The sequence below is a fragment of the Lampris incognitus genome, chromosome 3, assembly GCF_029633865.1.
Source record: "Lampris incognitus isolate fLamInc1 chromosome 3, fLamInc1.hap2, whole genome shotgun sequence".
NCBI classification, from domain to species: domain Eukaryota; kingdom Metazoa; phylum Chordata; class Actinopteri; order Lampriformes; family Lampridae; genus Lampris; species Lampris incognitus.
In genome coordinates, this window is record NC_079213.1 from 98,756,673 (window position 1) to 98,770,171 (window position 13,499).

The window sequence follows — 13,499 nt, forward strand, 5'->3', positions numbered from 1 at the left end:
GTATATATAAATAACTTTGTTGAAAGAAACACTCAACGGTAGGGAACGTGCTCAACAAATAAGGAGCAAAATAATCCAGTGAGTCAAGTCTCATAAAGAATTTACTTGACTCACTGTATATATAAATATATATCTATATACTAATATAATATAAGATCCATCCATCCATTATCCAAACTGCTTATCCTGCTCTCAGGGTCGCGGGGATGCTGGAGCCTATCCCAGCAGTCATTGGGCGGCAGGCGAGGAGATACCCTGGACAGGCCGCCAGGCCATCACAGGGCCGACACACATATTCACAGCTAGGGACAATTTAGTGTGGCCAATTCACCTGACCTACATGTCTTTGGATTGTGGGAGGACACCCACGTATACATGGGGAGAACATGCAAACTCCACAGAGGACGACCCCCAAGGTTGGACTACCCCAGGGCTGGAACCCAGGACCTTCTTGCTGTGAGGCGACTGCTTGCTTGCTGGTTGTCCATCGTGCCCGATGATGACCATCTTCTTCTATTTGTGGGTCCTTTGAGGACTCAGATAGCAGAAGACACCTGCGCAGAGATGGTTTTTAAAGTGGCATGGGGGGTGCACTTCTCCCAACGCCACATGACTTGATTGTAGAGGAGATGGTTCCGATGGCAAGGCGACTGCACTAACCACTGCACCATCATGCCGCTCAATAGTCATTCAAATTGTACAAACTGTGACGTAAAATGTATTCTGACACAATTTTAATGAGACTTACTGTATTATAATGCCAGATGTAAAGGGGGCCAAATATGAGAAATGTTTTGCCAGCCATTGATCAGATTACATAGGGTGATATCGCTGAAAGTGATGGCACCATCATTCCCAAACTTCACCTTTTAGTCCAAAAAGGCAATAATTAATTAACCATTATGGCTCCTATTAGAATATAGAAAGAACATCCACAAAATAAAAACAAACAACTTTACATAAAATGTGAAGATACATTTTGTGTGCGTCACATGATCCCTGACAATAATATAATGATGATAATATAGTCAGAATCAGAATATAATATATTTAGGTGGCACAGTGGCGCAGTGGTTAGTGCAGTCGCCTCACAACACGGAGGTCCTGGGTTTGAACCCGGGGTAATCCAACCTTGGGGGTCGTCCCAGGTCATCCTCTGTGGAGTTTACATGTTCTATCCGTGTCTGCGTGGGTTTCCTGTGGGTGCTCCAATTTTCTCCCACAGTCCAAAGACATGTAGGTCAGGTGAATCGACCATGCCAAATTGTCTCTAGATGTGAATATGTGTGTGTGTGTGTGTGTGTGTGTGTGTGTGTGTGTGTGTGTGTGTGTGTGTGTCGGCCCTGTGATGGCCTGGTGGCCTGTCCAGGGTGTCTCCCCACCTGCCACCCAATGACTGCTGGGATAGGCTCCAGCATCCCGTGACCCCGACCGGGATAAGTGGCTTGAATAATGGGTGGATGGATGGATAATATATTTATATATAAATAATAATGATATAGTGTAAAATTCCCCTTGATTTTCATATGACTTACCAGCACTAATCTTGACCAATCTCTTGTTGCAATAGATGTGTTTTCTGACATGTACTTTTGGTTTGACATGTTCTCATCTTTCCCTCAGCCATTTCAGAGGAGCTGAAACTGAAGTTGGAGAAGAGGCGGGGCCTTCAGGAGTGACCTCTCCTGGTGGTCACATCAGCAATCATACCAAGCTCTTGTCTCAGTAACAATGGCTTCTGGACAATACAGAGCCCCTCCATGCCCAGACAGACTGGCTTGCAGACCGAACTCGGGTCACTTTGTCAGTAGTTGTCTCCCTATGATTCAGAGCCTGGTGAGGATGCTTCAGTCACATCTGGATGAATGGTTAGAAGAGACTCTCTTGTTAATTTGTTATGGCATTACAACCTGTTTTCCCCTCCCCTCCCATCTTGGCTGGGTCTGCTCCAATGTCCTCCGCTGGCTGTCAGCGGCAAAGCCTCTCGGGAGATAAATACCCCATCGATCCCTCCTCGCTGGAAACTCAACTAGCAAATTAAGTGGCTTTAAATAGGGATGTACATGTCACATTATCCACACCACGTTTCTCCTGTAGTTTTCGCACATTTACTGTCGAAGCAAAGACCTTTCTGAATTTCTATCCTTTCCTTACAGGATCACATTTTCTATACTTGTATTTATTTCTTACTTTTGTACAGTTTCACTGTTTGGCTGTTTTTTTTGTCTCATGTCAGATGTGCCATGTCTTTTTTATAAAATGTACACAAGATGTTGCTGCCTTTCGTTTATTGTGCCTTGCGTGAGAGAAAACTATGGGAATTGGGGTTTGCAGCAGTAGTTTTGCATCAAGTCGAGAGCAATATTGTGACTTCTTATTCTTTTTTTATTGAAAGGGAAATGCAACTTTTCCTACGTGCATAATAAGTAGTGAAAACTAAATTCAAGTAATTGTCAGGAATCAGTAATGTTACTGTTTTGTGTTGCAGCTTCAGCTATTGTCTCCTGTATTAAACATCAGCAACCTCATTTTTGATACTTAAAAGTCATTTCTCTCCCTCATCAGCCCAGTAATTCATAAACAAAGTGCTCTTACTCCTTTATTTCCTCAATGTGACATACATTATAAGTGGAAAACTCAAAACTATTTACAATACATTGTGAAATTACTTTAGAATATGAAATAAAGTTACAATAATTCTTGCCTGGAAGCTTATTTAAAGCAATGCGGACTACAGATACCTGGAGGACGCGTACAGAAAGAGCACCATGAGAACGCAAGACTGTGCCGAATGCTGAAGAACCTCAAAGCAACCCGGAGATTGGTTGGCACACAAATTGGGGTTCATCACCAATAAAAACACTTGCAAGAGTCCGCCCCTTCTCCGCTTTGTTCAACGCCCAGGTAGCCCACAAACCTGGGAAGCGATATCTGGACAGTTTGTCAGTTCAAGCTAAAGGCTAGCTCTGCAAACAGCAGCAGGCTTGGTCCACCGCTCGTAACAGCCTCCTCTCTTCAGGAAACAAAACTGTCGTCAGGTCGACACACATACAAACATACAGGCATAATGGGACATTACGGATCCCTGGTAAGTAGCTTGTGCAGTACAGTACAGAGAAAGTCATCTCCAGAGCCTTGCATCCCTGCCCACCCTCCAATACAAACAACTCCATGATTGAGAGCACCGCACCACCCCAGGACAACAGTCTTTAGGAGAAAAGTTCCCTCTTGCCATCAGTATGGTCAAGTTGTCAGATGAAAACCAGCAGCCAACCTTGACTCTAATTAGCAATCTAAACTAAGCCCCTGTTGGAGGCATAACAACTACAATGAGACTCGACTGCAAAGTGAACTGCAGCAAACAATGCAGGCCTAAATGAGACCTCAGCAAGAGACGCAATTCTACATTTTCGGTATGTGTTGTTATAGTTATCCTCATATTTTGTGAAATCATAATACACTATTTGCAGGCAAAGTGGCGTTTTATATATATATTCCTAATAGTTGTGAACTACAGTTTATAATAGTAGCATCGCCTAGAAGTAGGCAACAATTTAGTTACATAAGTGAGTGGACTCTCTACGTTGAGGCCACAATAGAAAAGTTAAAAGCAGAGGATTTTTGAGATTCAGTATGCAATGGTGATGCCTAAGCTATGTTATAACCAAGTTACATGGACACACAGATAACAATATACTGTTTTAAAGGTGAAATAAGGCGATAGACCATCTTCTGCACTGAAAGACAGCACAATGCTGTGGGCCACCCTATTTTGGCCTTTCGGTTTGGATACGCAATTAGGAAGGCACAGGGAGTGAGCAAATTGAAATGAAGGGCATGGCCCTCACATATGCAGCTGGCTGCATGATACTATGTTGACAGCAATGGTGATGGTATGGGAGGGCAGCGGCCAGCGCTATGTCATTGCTCTAAGTTACAGTGAAACTGTGCGAAACAAATGTGTAGAGAGCAGATAACTAGTCAGACTACTTTTACTGCACCTCAGGCATCTCCACAGCCAGAGTCATAAAACTAAAGAGTTCTGTCACTGACGGTAAATTCTCATTTCATTTTTTTTTTCTTGTCATGCTACACAGACAATAACAGAGAAACTGAAACCTCCATACTTCAGTGATATAACTCTTCCATGATATGGCCTTGACCGCAGCCAAAGCAGAGGTAAAGTTCTGCAGCAGGTTTCTCCGGCTGGGCCGAGCTGTGCTGGAGTTGAGCTGGCTGGCTTGGCTGGATGACCTCACTAAGTGAGGCTGGCATTTGAGCTGCTGGTGCCACTGTTCTTCCGCTGGCCGCTCTGCACCACGCTGGGGACCTGTAGGCCCGTCTTGACTGAGAAACTACCGTTCCACACCTGCAGGAGGCAGCAGATTAGCAGTCAACCACAGCTGCATTGCGTAAAGAGCTACAGCAGTAATGCAACACCGGAGGGCCTGTCTCACAAAGGACATTCATATTCAGCTCTTATTTGATACAGACGACTGGGCAAATCTGAACAAATGCAATCATGACCAAACGGTCTTGTGAAAGCTGTTGTTTTCTAATCAAGCCCTTACTGTAGTCACATATAAGGGAATGTGTTTCTAAAAACATCCAACAACATGCAACATGGACAGATCCAGAAAGGCATATCATTATACATAAGTATATGCAACACAAAAAACAGTATAAGAGCAAAAAAGTAGGAATGTTGCTGCTGCTCTGGTCAGAGAAAAAGGCTGGAGAAAGAGTGGTAAAACTGCAATAAGGACGCATGTGAATAAATAAGTAAATAGGTTTATCCCTGCCCTGTAAGGACGGCATGGCTATAATAGGTTGAATAATGGGTTAGGCATGAGACCAAAGCCACCGTGATAATATACCCCGCTGTGAGAGGGGAAACAAGTGAAAAAGCCCAAATCTAACTCTCTCGGCCAGCAGTCTTAGTGGGACAGGGAACTCCTCAGGGAATTCCTTAAGAAGAGAGAAGATGAGATAATGACTCCCTCACCATGAAGGCCGGTATGACAGGCTGCTGGAACTTGGTTCTGAAGGTGTGCATCAGCTGCTTGGTTCTGGCATTATAGAAAGAGAGGGCACCTGGAAAAACAAAAAGAAGCCAGACTTTGTACTAAAGGCACACTTTTCAAAGGCGGGTTTAAACAAAGTATTATTGCTCCGCGGCGATCTATCACAGGGAGAAAAACTACAATTCACCCTTAATTTTCATCTGTCAAAGACCTTCTCAGATGGATTTGTTTTAACATCCGTCTGTTCTTTAATTGTTTTTGTTTTTTTTGGCAGGCGGTTTACCTTTTGATTTCTGCTTTACCTCAAGGGGATCATTCACTCATTCATTCATTCATTATCCAAACCGTTTGTCCAGCTCTCAGGGTCACAGGGATCCCAGCAGTCATTGGGCAGCAGGCGGGGAGATACCCTGGACAGGCCGCCAATCCATCACAGAGCCCCCCCCCCCCACACACACACACACTATGTGATAATTTAACCATTGCTCCCATGTGTCTATGCATCTATCCTACCTTCCTCATAGTTGCAGTAGACTCCTATACGGTCGGGGATTGGGCAGTCCAAGGTCCGTGACTTATTGTTGTGCTTGGCGGTGAGGCTCTGCTGGAGCCAGTTGTTCAGGTGGATGCACCAGGAAGCGCCGCTCTTCCCTAGCTGGTCAAATCGACCAAGGCTCCTCAGGGCCACACCCACCGCGAAGGCTTTGCTCTCCTTGTCAAAGCAAACCTCCCAGTATTGCTGGCCAGCATCGATCATGGTGTCGGCTACAGTTTCACAAGGAAGAATGCATTTTTTATTTATTTAAAAAAAAAAATTTTTTGGCAGGAATATGCCTGCATACAATATGTACAGTCAAATGATTTCTGCGGGGTTAAGACTGTCTCTCAGAAAAGGAACCAAGTATGCGCACATCCAGAAAATATTAAGCTGCAAGACAAAAACAGCAAAACTAGAGCAAAGGAGTATTTGGCAACATTTTGATCAGTTAGATCTTGCTGATCGAAACGTTGCCAAATAAAATAGCTCTTGGGAGAAATTTATTGTGCAGACCTTTATTCTTCATTCTAGCTAACTTTCCCAGCCATCTGCAGTACATTGTTTTTTTGGAATGGTTGGGATTCATTGTTTTAGTGGAGATACTTATACACAGACTCCCTGTATTTATGTTCCATTATAATATTAATGATAGCCAATTTATTTGCATAGCACTTTTCTATAACAAATTGTTAATAAACTGTTTCAGAATTGAGACAACAAAAGACACAGACCTACGGTGTCGCAAGAAAAGGACATTTGTAAAAACAAACGCATCGTCATGAGGGTGGAGATGGGACCCCCATGCAAACCCTTATTACGATGAGTCAAGTGTGTGTGTTCGTAAAATATCAAAAAGGAGACTCTTGCAGTGCCTTGTGTTTAGTTATACCATGTGTTTACTCACCCAACACTGTGTAGGATTCAGCGGTGAACCTGTCTCTGCCAGCCCGAGTGGTGGAAGTTCTCTTGGGTGACATCAGGGCTGACCTGAGACCAGACAAGAGAAAAAGGGGTGAACATCAATGTCTGACTCCACATATTTCCATGCTTCTGAGACTTATAAACTGACTATAGTGAGCACATAAACCTCTGCTGTATCTAAGAGCTCAGGAAGAGGGACACTCCAGTCTATGTTCATTCGGACCTGGCTGGGGAGTGCATTGGGGAGTTGGTTCTGTTTTTGTCCTTGCGGATGTCCTGTATCTTCCCTCCACTGCTGTCCCACTCCACAGTCAAGTCCTCCACCTTCAGGTTCTGGTGTGCTGAGCCAGCATCCAGTTTGAAAAGGAAAGCTATGGGTACAAATGGCAATAGGCTTTACATGAACTCACTGAAAACAGACAGAGATCTATTTGGAATAAGTCACGTGAACAGGAGCAAGGATACAAACTCATGCAGTACTGATCCCAGGAAACTGTAAATAATGATAATACAGCCAACTAATTTTCTAACCAGACATCCTCACTAATTACTTTCCCTCTAAATGTGTTAGTGGTCTGCGTGCAGTGTTCTCACCGTGCGTCTCTAATGTAACTGGCTCAGAGAAGTCTCCTGCCACAGCCTTGTTGCACGCTTTCACTCGAAACGTCATGTAGCGGGTGTCAAAGCGCAGCCCTAAATGGAAAAACATCAGAATCCACTGAGAGTTGATTAATCAGCCATGGTTGTACCAAGTTTGACAACTCTCCTGACAACTCTCCTCCTACCGGTGAGTGTATGCTCCATTTCCCGGATCCCCTCCACCACCATCCAGGGGTAATCGTCCCTGATGCGTGGCGGCCCCTCGTGATTGGTGCGCCGGTGCTCCAGTATGTAGTGGTCTATCTTGTTGTCAGGCTCTGGTAGAGTCCAGACTACGGCCACTGTGTTGTCAAGCACCTGGCACTCTGAAATCTGGATCTCAGGAGTGGCTGGCACTGGTGGTGACAGGAACAGATGGTTTGTCAATACCACGGTGATGTGCACGTTACTGTCACAGCGGTCCTTCACTCAGCTGCAAAAACATACTATTTTTTTGTTGTTGTCTTTTTTACTTTCTTTTTCTCCCCAATTGTACTTGGCCAATTACCCTATTTCCCGAGCCGTCCCAGTTGCTGCTCCACCCCCTCTGCTGATCCGGGGAGGGCTGCAGACTACCACATGCCTCCTCCGATACATATGGAGTTGCCAGCTGCTTCTTTTTCACCTGACAGTGAGGAGTTTCACCAGGAGGACGTAACGTGTGGGAGGATCACGCTATTCCCAGTTCCCCCTCCCCCCCCTAACAGGCACCTCGACTGACCAGAGGAGGCGCTAGTTCAGCGACCAGGACACATACCCACATCCGGCTTCCCACCCGCAGGCACGGCCAATTGTGTCTGTAGGGATGCCCGACCAAGCCGGAAGTAACACGGGGATTCGAACCGGCAATCCCCGTGTTGATAGGCAACGGAATAGACTGCTACGCTGCCCAGACACCCTAAAAACACACTATTTAACTAAGGATACTTACTAGATAGCATTTTGCTCCCCAAACCACCATATAAGAACACCTGTGTTGTTGCTGAGTTAGTAGTTAATTGGGTTATTGTATAATTGCTTACATTGTACGTGGAGGAACAAGTGTCACTCGAGTGTCACGCCAAACCCATAATTCCAATAGTAATTGTTACACATGCCCTAACTGGTATTGATTAAATCATGGTGAAATTAAATTTTCAAGTTTTTGAGGAAATATGCAAAACCCTTGAGGATCGCTGGGGGTCCTAGGACCCAACTTTCGCAAATTTTACTATCGTCACGCAGACAGACAGCCAACCAGACCTGGGAGGAACTTGATTCCCCGCAGCATCTCTCTCTCCTGGCTGAAATCCACCATCATGTGACTCATGTTGTCACTGGCTTTGGCCTTCAGGGACAGACGAAAGGCTGGGGCCATTGTCACGCTGTTAACAAAGAGTCACAAAGAGACGCACAGAGACACACAGGCCCACAGAGAGTGAAAACAAGCACATCTCATTATTCAAGTCGACCAGAATCGGGGCTGTGAAAACACACTTGGTCAATCTAACACTGTCTGCTAAGTAAAGGCCACTAGAGTCCGCTAAGTGCACTCACGTCACTACCGCTATACACATGACCCTGCTGAACACGTAAAAGCTGGGCAGGAGAGGGAACAGCATTCATACTGGGAGAGGTTGACACGTGAGGGTACAGACTTGCCAGGTCAATGGGAAAGAAAAAAAAAAAAAAAGGCTTAAGTGGAAAAGTTGTTTTTTTTCTGACACTTGTATAAAACATGAGTAGGGTAGGACAGGCAAAAATGCCCTGTTTGTGGGTTTTTCCCTCCTACTGTGCAACAGTTTAAAATAATAAGCTGCAGTACAGATTTATCATTTAAATTCTCATTCAACTACTTCCAAGTCCCCCTTTTTTTTTTGGCTTTTCCCCCCTTTTTCTCCCAATTGTACTTGGCCAATTACCCCACTCTCCCAAGCCATTCCGGTCACTGCTCCACCCCCTCTGCCAATCCAGGGAGGGCTGCAGACTACCACATGCCTCCTCCGATACATGTGGAGTCACCAGCCACTTCTTTTCACCTGACAGTGAGGTGTTTCACCAGGGGGGCATAGCGTGTGGGAGGATCACACTATTCCCCCCAGTCCCCCCGCCCCGAAAAGGTACCGTGACCGACCAGAGGAGGCGCTAGTGCAGCGACCAGGACACATACCCACATCCGGCTTCCCACCCGCAGACACGGCCAATTGTGTCTGTACGGACGCCCGACCAAGCCAGCGGTAACACAGGGATTCAAACCGGTGATCCGCGTGTTGGTAGGCAACGGAATAGACCGCTACGCTACCTGGATACCCCTACTTCAAGTCCTTTAACAAAACATACAACAAGCTGATGTCTTTGCCGACTAGGGTGCTTTTCACCTCTCCTACCCTACCACAGCGTGCTTGCTATACCTACTAACTGGAACGCATGCACACCAGGTTAAGAGATGGATCATGGATTTAAGGATGCTACAAGAGAGGGAAGCAATGGATAGCTGAGTACTATACCTATCCTTAATGTCTTTGGCCGCCTGGAACGAAGAAGCAGAGGAGGAAAGGAAACAGAGAAAAGAAGGAGGAGAAAGGCGTTACGGAAAGAGGCGAAAACTGACTTGTGGCCCGTCAAGTAGTAATTCAACACTTAAAAAACACACAACACCAAAAGTGCGAGAGGTACAACATCAATGAAGGCGGCCATCCGGTCATATGCATGGACGGAGCGAAACGTTCATCCACCGTTGTCTTCAGTTGCAAATTCAGTTACCAGAAGTGAGCAGGGTATGTGTGTGTGTGTGTGTGTGTGTGTGTGTGTGTGTGTGTGTGTGTGTGTGTGTGTGTGTGTGCTGGGTTACAACAAGATTGTTTCCATCCCGTTACCTGCGTGAAGCCATCGGTCTCAGAGGAGCAGAGCGTCTGGTTGGCCAGCTCCAGTAACTCCTCTGAACTCTCTAAGGCTTTGGAACATGCACTCAGCTGACTCTGGAGAAGAAAATACACCAGGATGAGAAGCAGTCAACCCGAAAAGTGTGTAACCTCTCGCGCACTGTCATATAATGGAACTATTATCTTCTCTGCACTGTCTATGAAACTAGCAGCATCATTTGAGAGTCATGGCTTGGTCCTGAGGCTCCAGAATCCTTTAGTGCACACACCACACAGCAAGACAGTCATAAACAAAAGTAGATTACATTAACCTATCCCGAGGATAAAAAAACACAGGTCATTAGAATTTAACTGGAACAGTAAGAAAAAAAAATGTTTTGCTGATCCAGCCAATATTGGGAATGACTGAAATAGTCAAGTAACAAAAATGACCTGAAACGTTATTGTATGACAAAACTTAAAAAAGTCATGCAGACACAGCAGATTCTGTGCGACAGCTTTGGAAAGAGCCCTGATGAAACACAGTCAGTGAGCACTCTTTAAGGTTAAGCAGAGCTTCAATCCATCTATCCATTATCTGAACCACTTATCCTGCTCTCGGGGTCGCGAGGATGCTGGAGCCTATGCCAGCAGTCATTGGGCGGCAGGCGGGGAGACATCCTGGACAGGCCGCCAGGCTATCACAGGCCCCCCCCTCACACACACACACACAAACATTCATACCTAGAGACAATTTAGTATGGCCAATTCACCTGACCTACATGTCTTTGGACTGTGGGAGGAAACGGGAGCCCCCAGAAGAAACCCACACAGGCACGGGGAGAACATGCCAACTCTACACAGAGGACGACCCAGGATGACCCCTAAAGTTGGACTACCCCGGGGCTCGAACCCAGGACCTTCTTGCTGTGAGGCGACTGCGCTAACCACTGCGCCACCATGCCGCCTAAAGAGCTTCTAAACACTTCTAAATAATTCAATCAGTAAAAAAAAAGCCACAGCAAACACTGCCAATAATACATGGTGTAGAAATATCAAGATCATTCATTCACTGAGAAAGATATTGTCGATAATAATATAAAGCCTGACCAGCTACACTACTACATGAAATAATATACTGGTTGTCTTGATGCATGCTCAATAACCCAGGTGTAGAATCCCAGAAAGTTGAATCAGGTCATCTGGACACAAGTTGTATTGAGAGAAACGTTTCATCACTCATCTAAGTGACCTCTTCAGTCTTAGCTGACTGCGGATACCCCCACCCTTACAAATGCAGCGAGATAACGACTGAAACAGGCAATCTAATGCCAGCCTCATATGCAAATAACTGTGTCCATTAATTACAATGGCCACATGTACTATCCACATGTACAATTCGCATGTACTATTCACAGAGGATTGGGAGTCAGCTGAGACTGACAAATTTCTCCCACTAAATCTTGTGTTCAGATGAACTGATCCAACTTTTCTGTGTAATGTACTGGCTATGAGAGATGAAATTTGCCAAATGACTGGACTTTAAATACCCACCCTGGCAGGATTTTGCAGTGATTTAAGTTGAAACTTGGAAGAGTAATTGGCAGACACATGCAAAACTTAGCAAACTCAAATGGCTGTTTGTGCTGAATAAGCTTTCTAGGTGCAAAAATCTAATCTTAAATGACTCAGCAGTCCATGCTACGACATTCTTTTTTGTGTGCGTGATTTTGCAACAACACACAATTGCATGAAAAAAAAGAGTTGAAACGTTAAGTACCTGTAGCTCATATGTACGACCGGCCCTCTCTTGTTTGATTCGTGTCACCATGCCCTCCTTCAACTCATCAAGAACAGCATGGAGGGAATTAAATTCAGACTCTAAGTCTTCCTGGACACGGCTGGAGTTTACCTAGTGACACACACAAACATAAGCTAAGGCGGTGAGTGTCAACGACACGACAACTTGGTTAGATGTTTAAGTACACTGAGGATACCGATTAAACGGCCAACTCGTTTGAACTCTTGAGTAAAGCAAAAAAAATAAAATAAATAAAAACTAAGAGTGCTCCACATGTCAGGCTGCAGGCAGCTTAGCCTCGCATACAATGTGTACCTCTAAATTCTCCAGGCTTTGTTTGAGACTACAGATGAAGTTAGTGATCTCCTCATTCTTCAAGGCCAGTGTGGTGATGATCTTACGAAGAGATTCCTGGAGCACGCACACCCACATACACGCGCGCGCGCGCGCGCACACACACACACACACACAAACACACACACACACACACACACACGGTATTTCCTTTACTCAATATCTGCTTAGTGGATGAGGATTTAAAAAAAAAACACCGGCCCCTTTCATAGTGTCAGAGACAAAACAAGGAGCAATGCAACATCCTTTGGTATTTCTCTGCTCTGTACTGTGCTGGACTGAATGATCTGTGATAGGACACAAACTGGTCTTCCATCGAAGACACGCGCCAAGCCTCTGTGAAGGGAGATATGACACGTCTCGAGCGGAAGGGTGCGCATTCATAATTTAATAATGCGGCTCCACCACGACGGGTCTGAATCACCGTCCGGGGTCCTCTTTGCTCCCCAGATCCATCACACGAACTAAAACCGTGTGCATGAAAGCGATCCCACCTTTCCCCGCATCACTTGTATAAAACAGTGAAATCCCACGAGTTCATAACGGAGGCATTATGCACCTCCATGCGAGAGAAGGGCTGTGCAAGGCCATGGCCCCCGGCGGCGGGGGGGGGGGGCAACTGTCCATAGCCGATCTCTAAGTCCGCGTTAGACAGGGTCCAGACTGTCTGCTGGAAATTAAACAACTACGTAGACGAATGACCTCGATAGGAAACATCGATATCATTACGGACCAGCGAAAGGCCAGGCACGCTCAGGTCCTCACGCTGTTGTAACCTGGACAGCTACCAAAATGGCAGGTACTTTATTTTCTTTCATATCCTCTCAGAATAAGACGGAGACTTTTCGCGAATTTCCACCCAGTTCCTCATCCGCGGTAAGACGCGCGTTTTGTTAAAAATGACTTTGCAAACGCGAGTGGTCACAAAACCCACAGTCTTCCTGTCCCACTACTGCCGCCTTTCTTTGTATAGCTACGCCCCGGACGGCAATAACCATCAGAAACACCTGTTCCCCTGAACCAGTCTTACCTTCTGGTCGACCATCGTGCCGGTCCGATGTGCTGGTACCGGAATAAGAGGGGTTAAGGTGGGTATTTTCCAACGTCCTCCTAGTTTCGGTTTATTTGCACCGCCGAGCTGGTACTGATGCTGTTGAAGTGTACTGCATCTTCCTACTCCAACGCCTTGGGCCGTAGGGCGTTGTGCGCATGCGGCACGAGATGAATTCTGGGTGTTGAAGTTTTTTTGTTTAATTCGTGAACGAAATACGTCAACTCAAGTTAAGCAAGGCGTGATAAGAAATACGCCAAAAACGTTTATAGCATGTTTTATTTCGATTAACGTCCTGTATATAAATCATTTCTGCTCTGGCAAAAAAAGT

The 13,499-nt window shown here is 45.6% G+C and overlaps 1 protein-coding gene across 1 annotated transcript; it reads right to left on the reverse strand.

Annotated features, from left to right (window-relative positions):
• Positions 1 to 3,567: 3,567 nt before the first annotated feature.
• On the reverse strand, positions 3,568 to 13,272 carry fsd1 (fibronectin type III and SPRY domain containing 1). The gene is made up of 13 exons (XM_056277209.1): positions 13,148 to 13,272; positions 12,079 to 12,174; positions 11,743 to 11,874; positions 9,978 to 10,079; positions 9,609 to 9,631; positions 8,365 to 8,486; positions 7,269 to 7,478; positions 7,078 to 7,176; positions 6,707 to 6,854; positions 6,467 to 6,549; positions 5,538 to 5,789; positions 5,006 to 5,094; positions 3,568 to 4,369 (listed from the first exon to the last, which is right to left on the reverse strand). Exons 1-13 carry the CDS (start codon positions 13,160 to 13,162, stop codon positions 4,259 to 4,261), a joined length of 1,482 nt encoding a protein of 493 aa, XP_056133184.1. The 5' UTR covers positions 13,163 to 13,272; the 3' UTR covers positions 3,568 to 4,258.
• Positions 13,273 to 13,499: the final 227 nt, after the last annotated feature.

Coding starts and splice junctions, on each gene's coding strand:
- fsd1 (XM_056277209.1), bottom strand. Junction 9,632..9,977: donor AGACCGATGGCTTCACGCAG/GTAACGGGATGG, acceptor TCTTCGTTCCAG/GCGGCCAAAGACATTAAGGA. Junction 6,550..6,706: donor CCAATGCACTCCCCAGCCAG/GTCCGAATGAAC, acceptor GTCTGGTCTCAG/GTCAGCCCTGATGTCACCCA.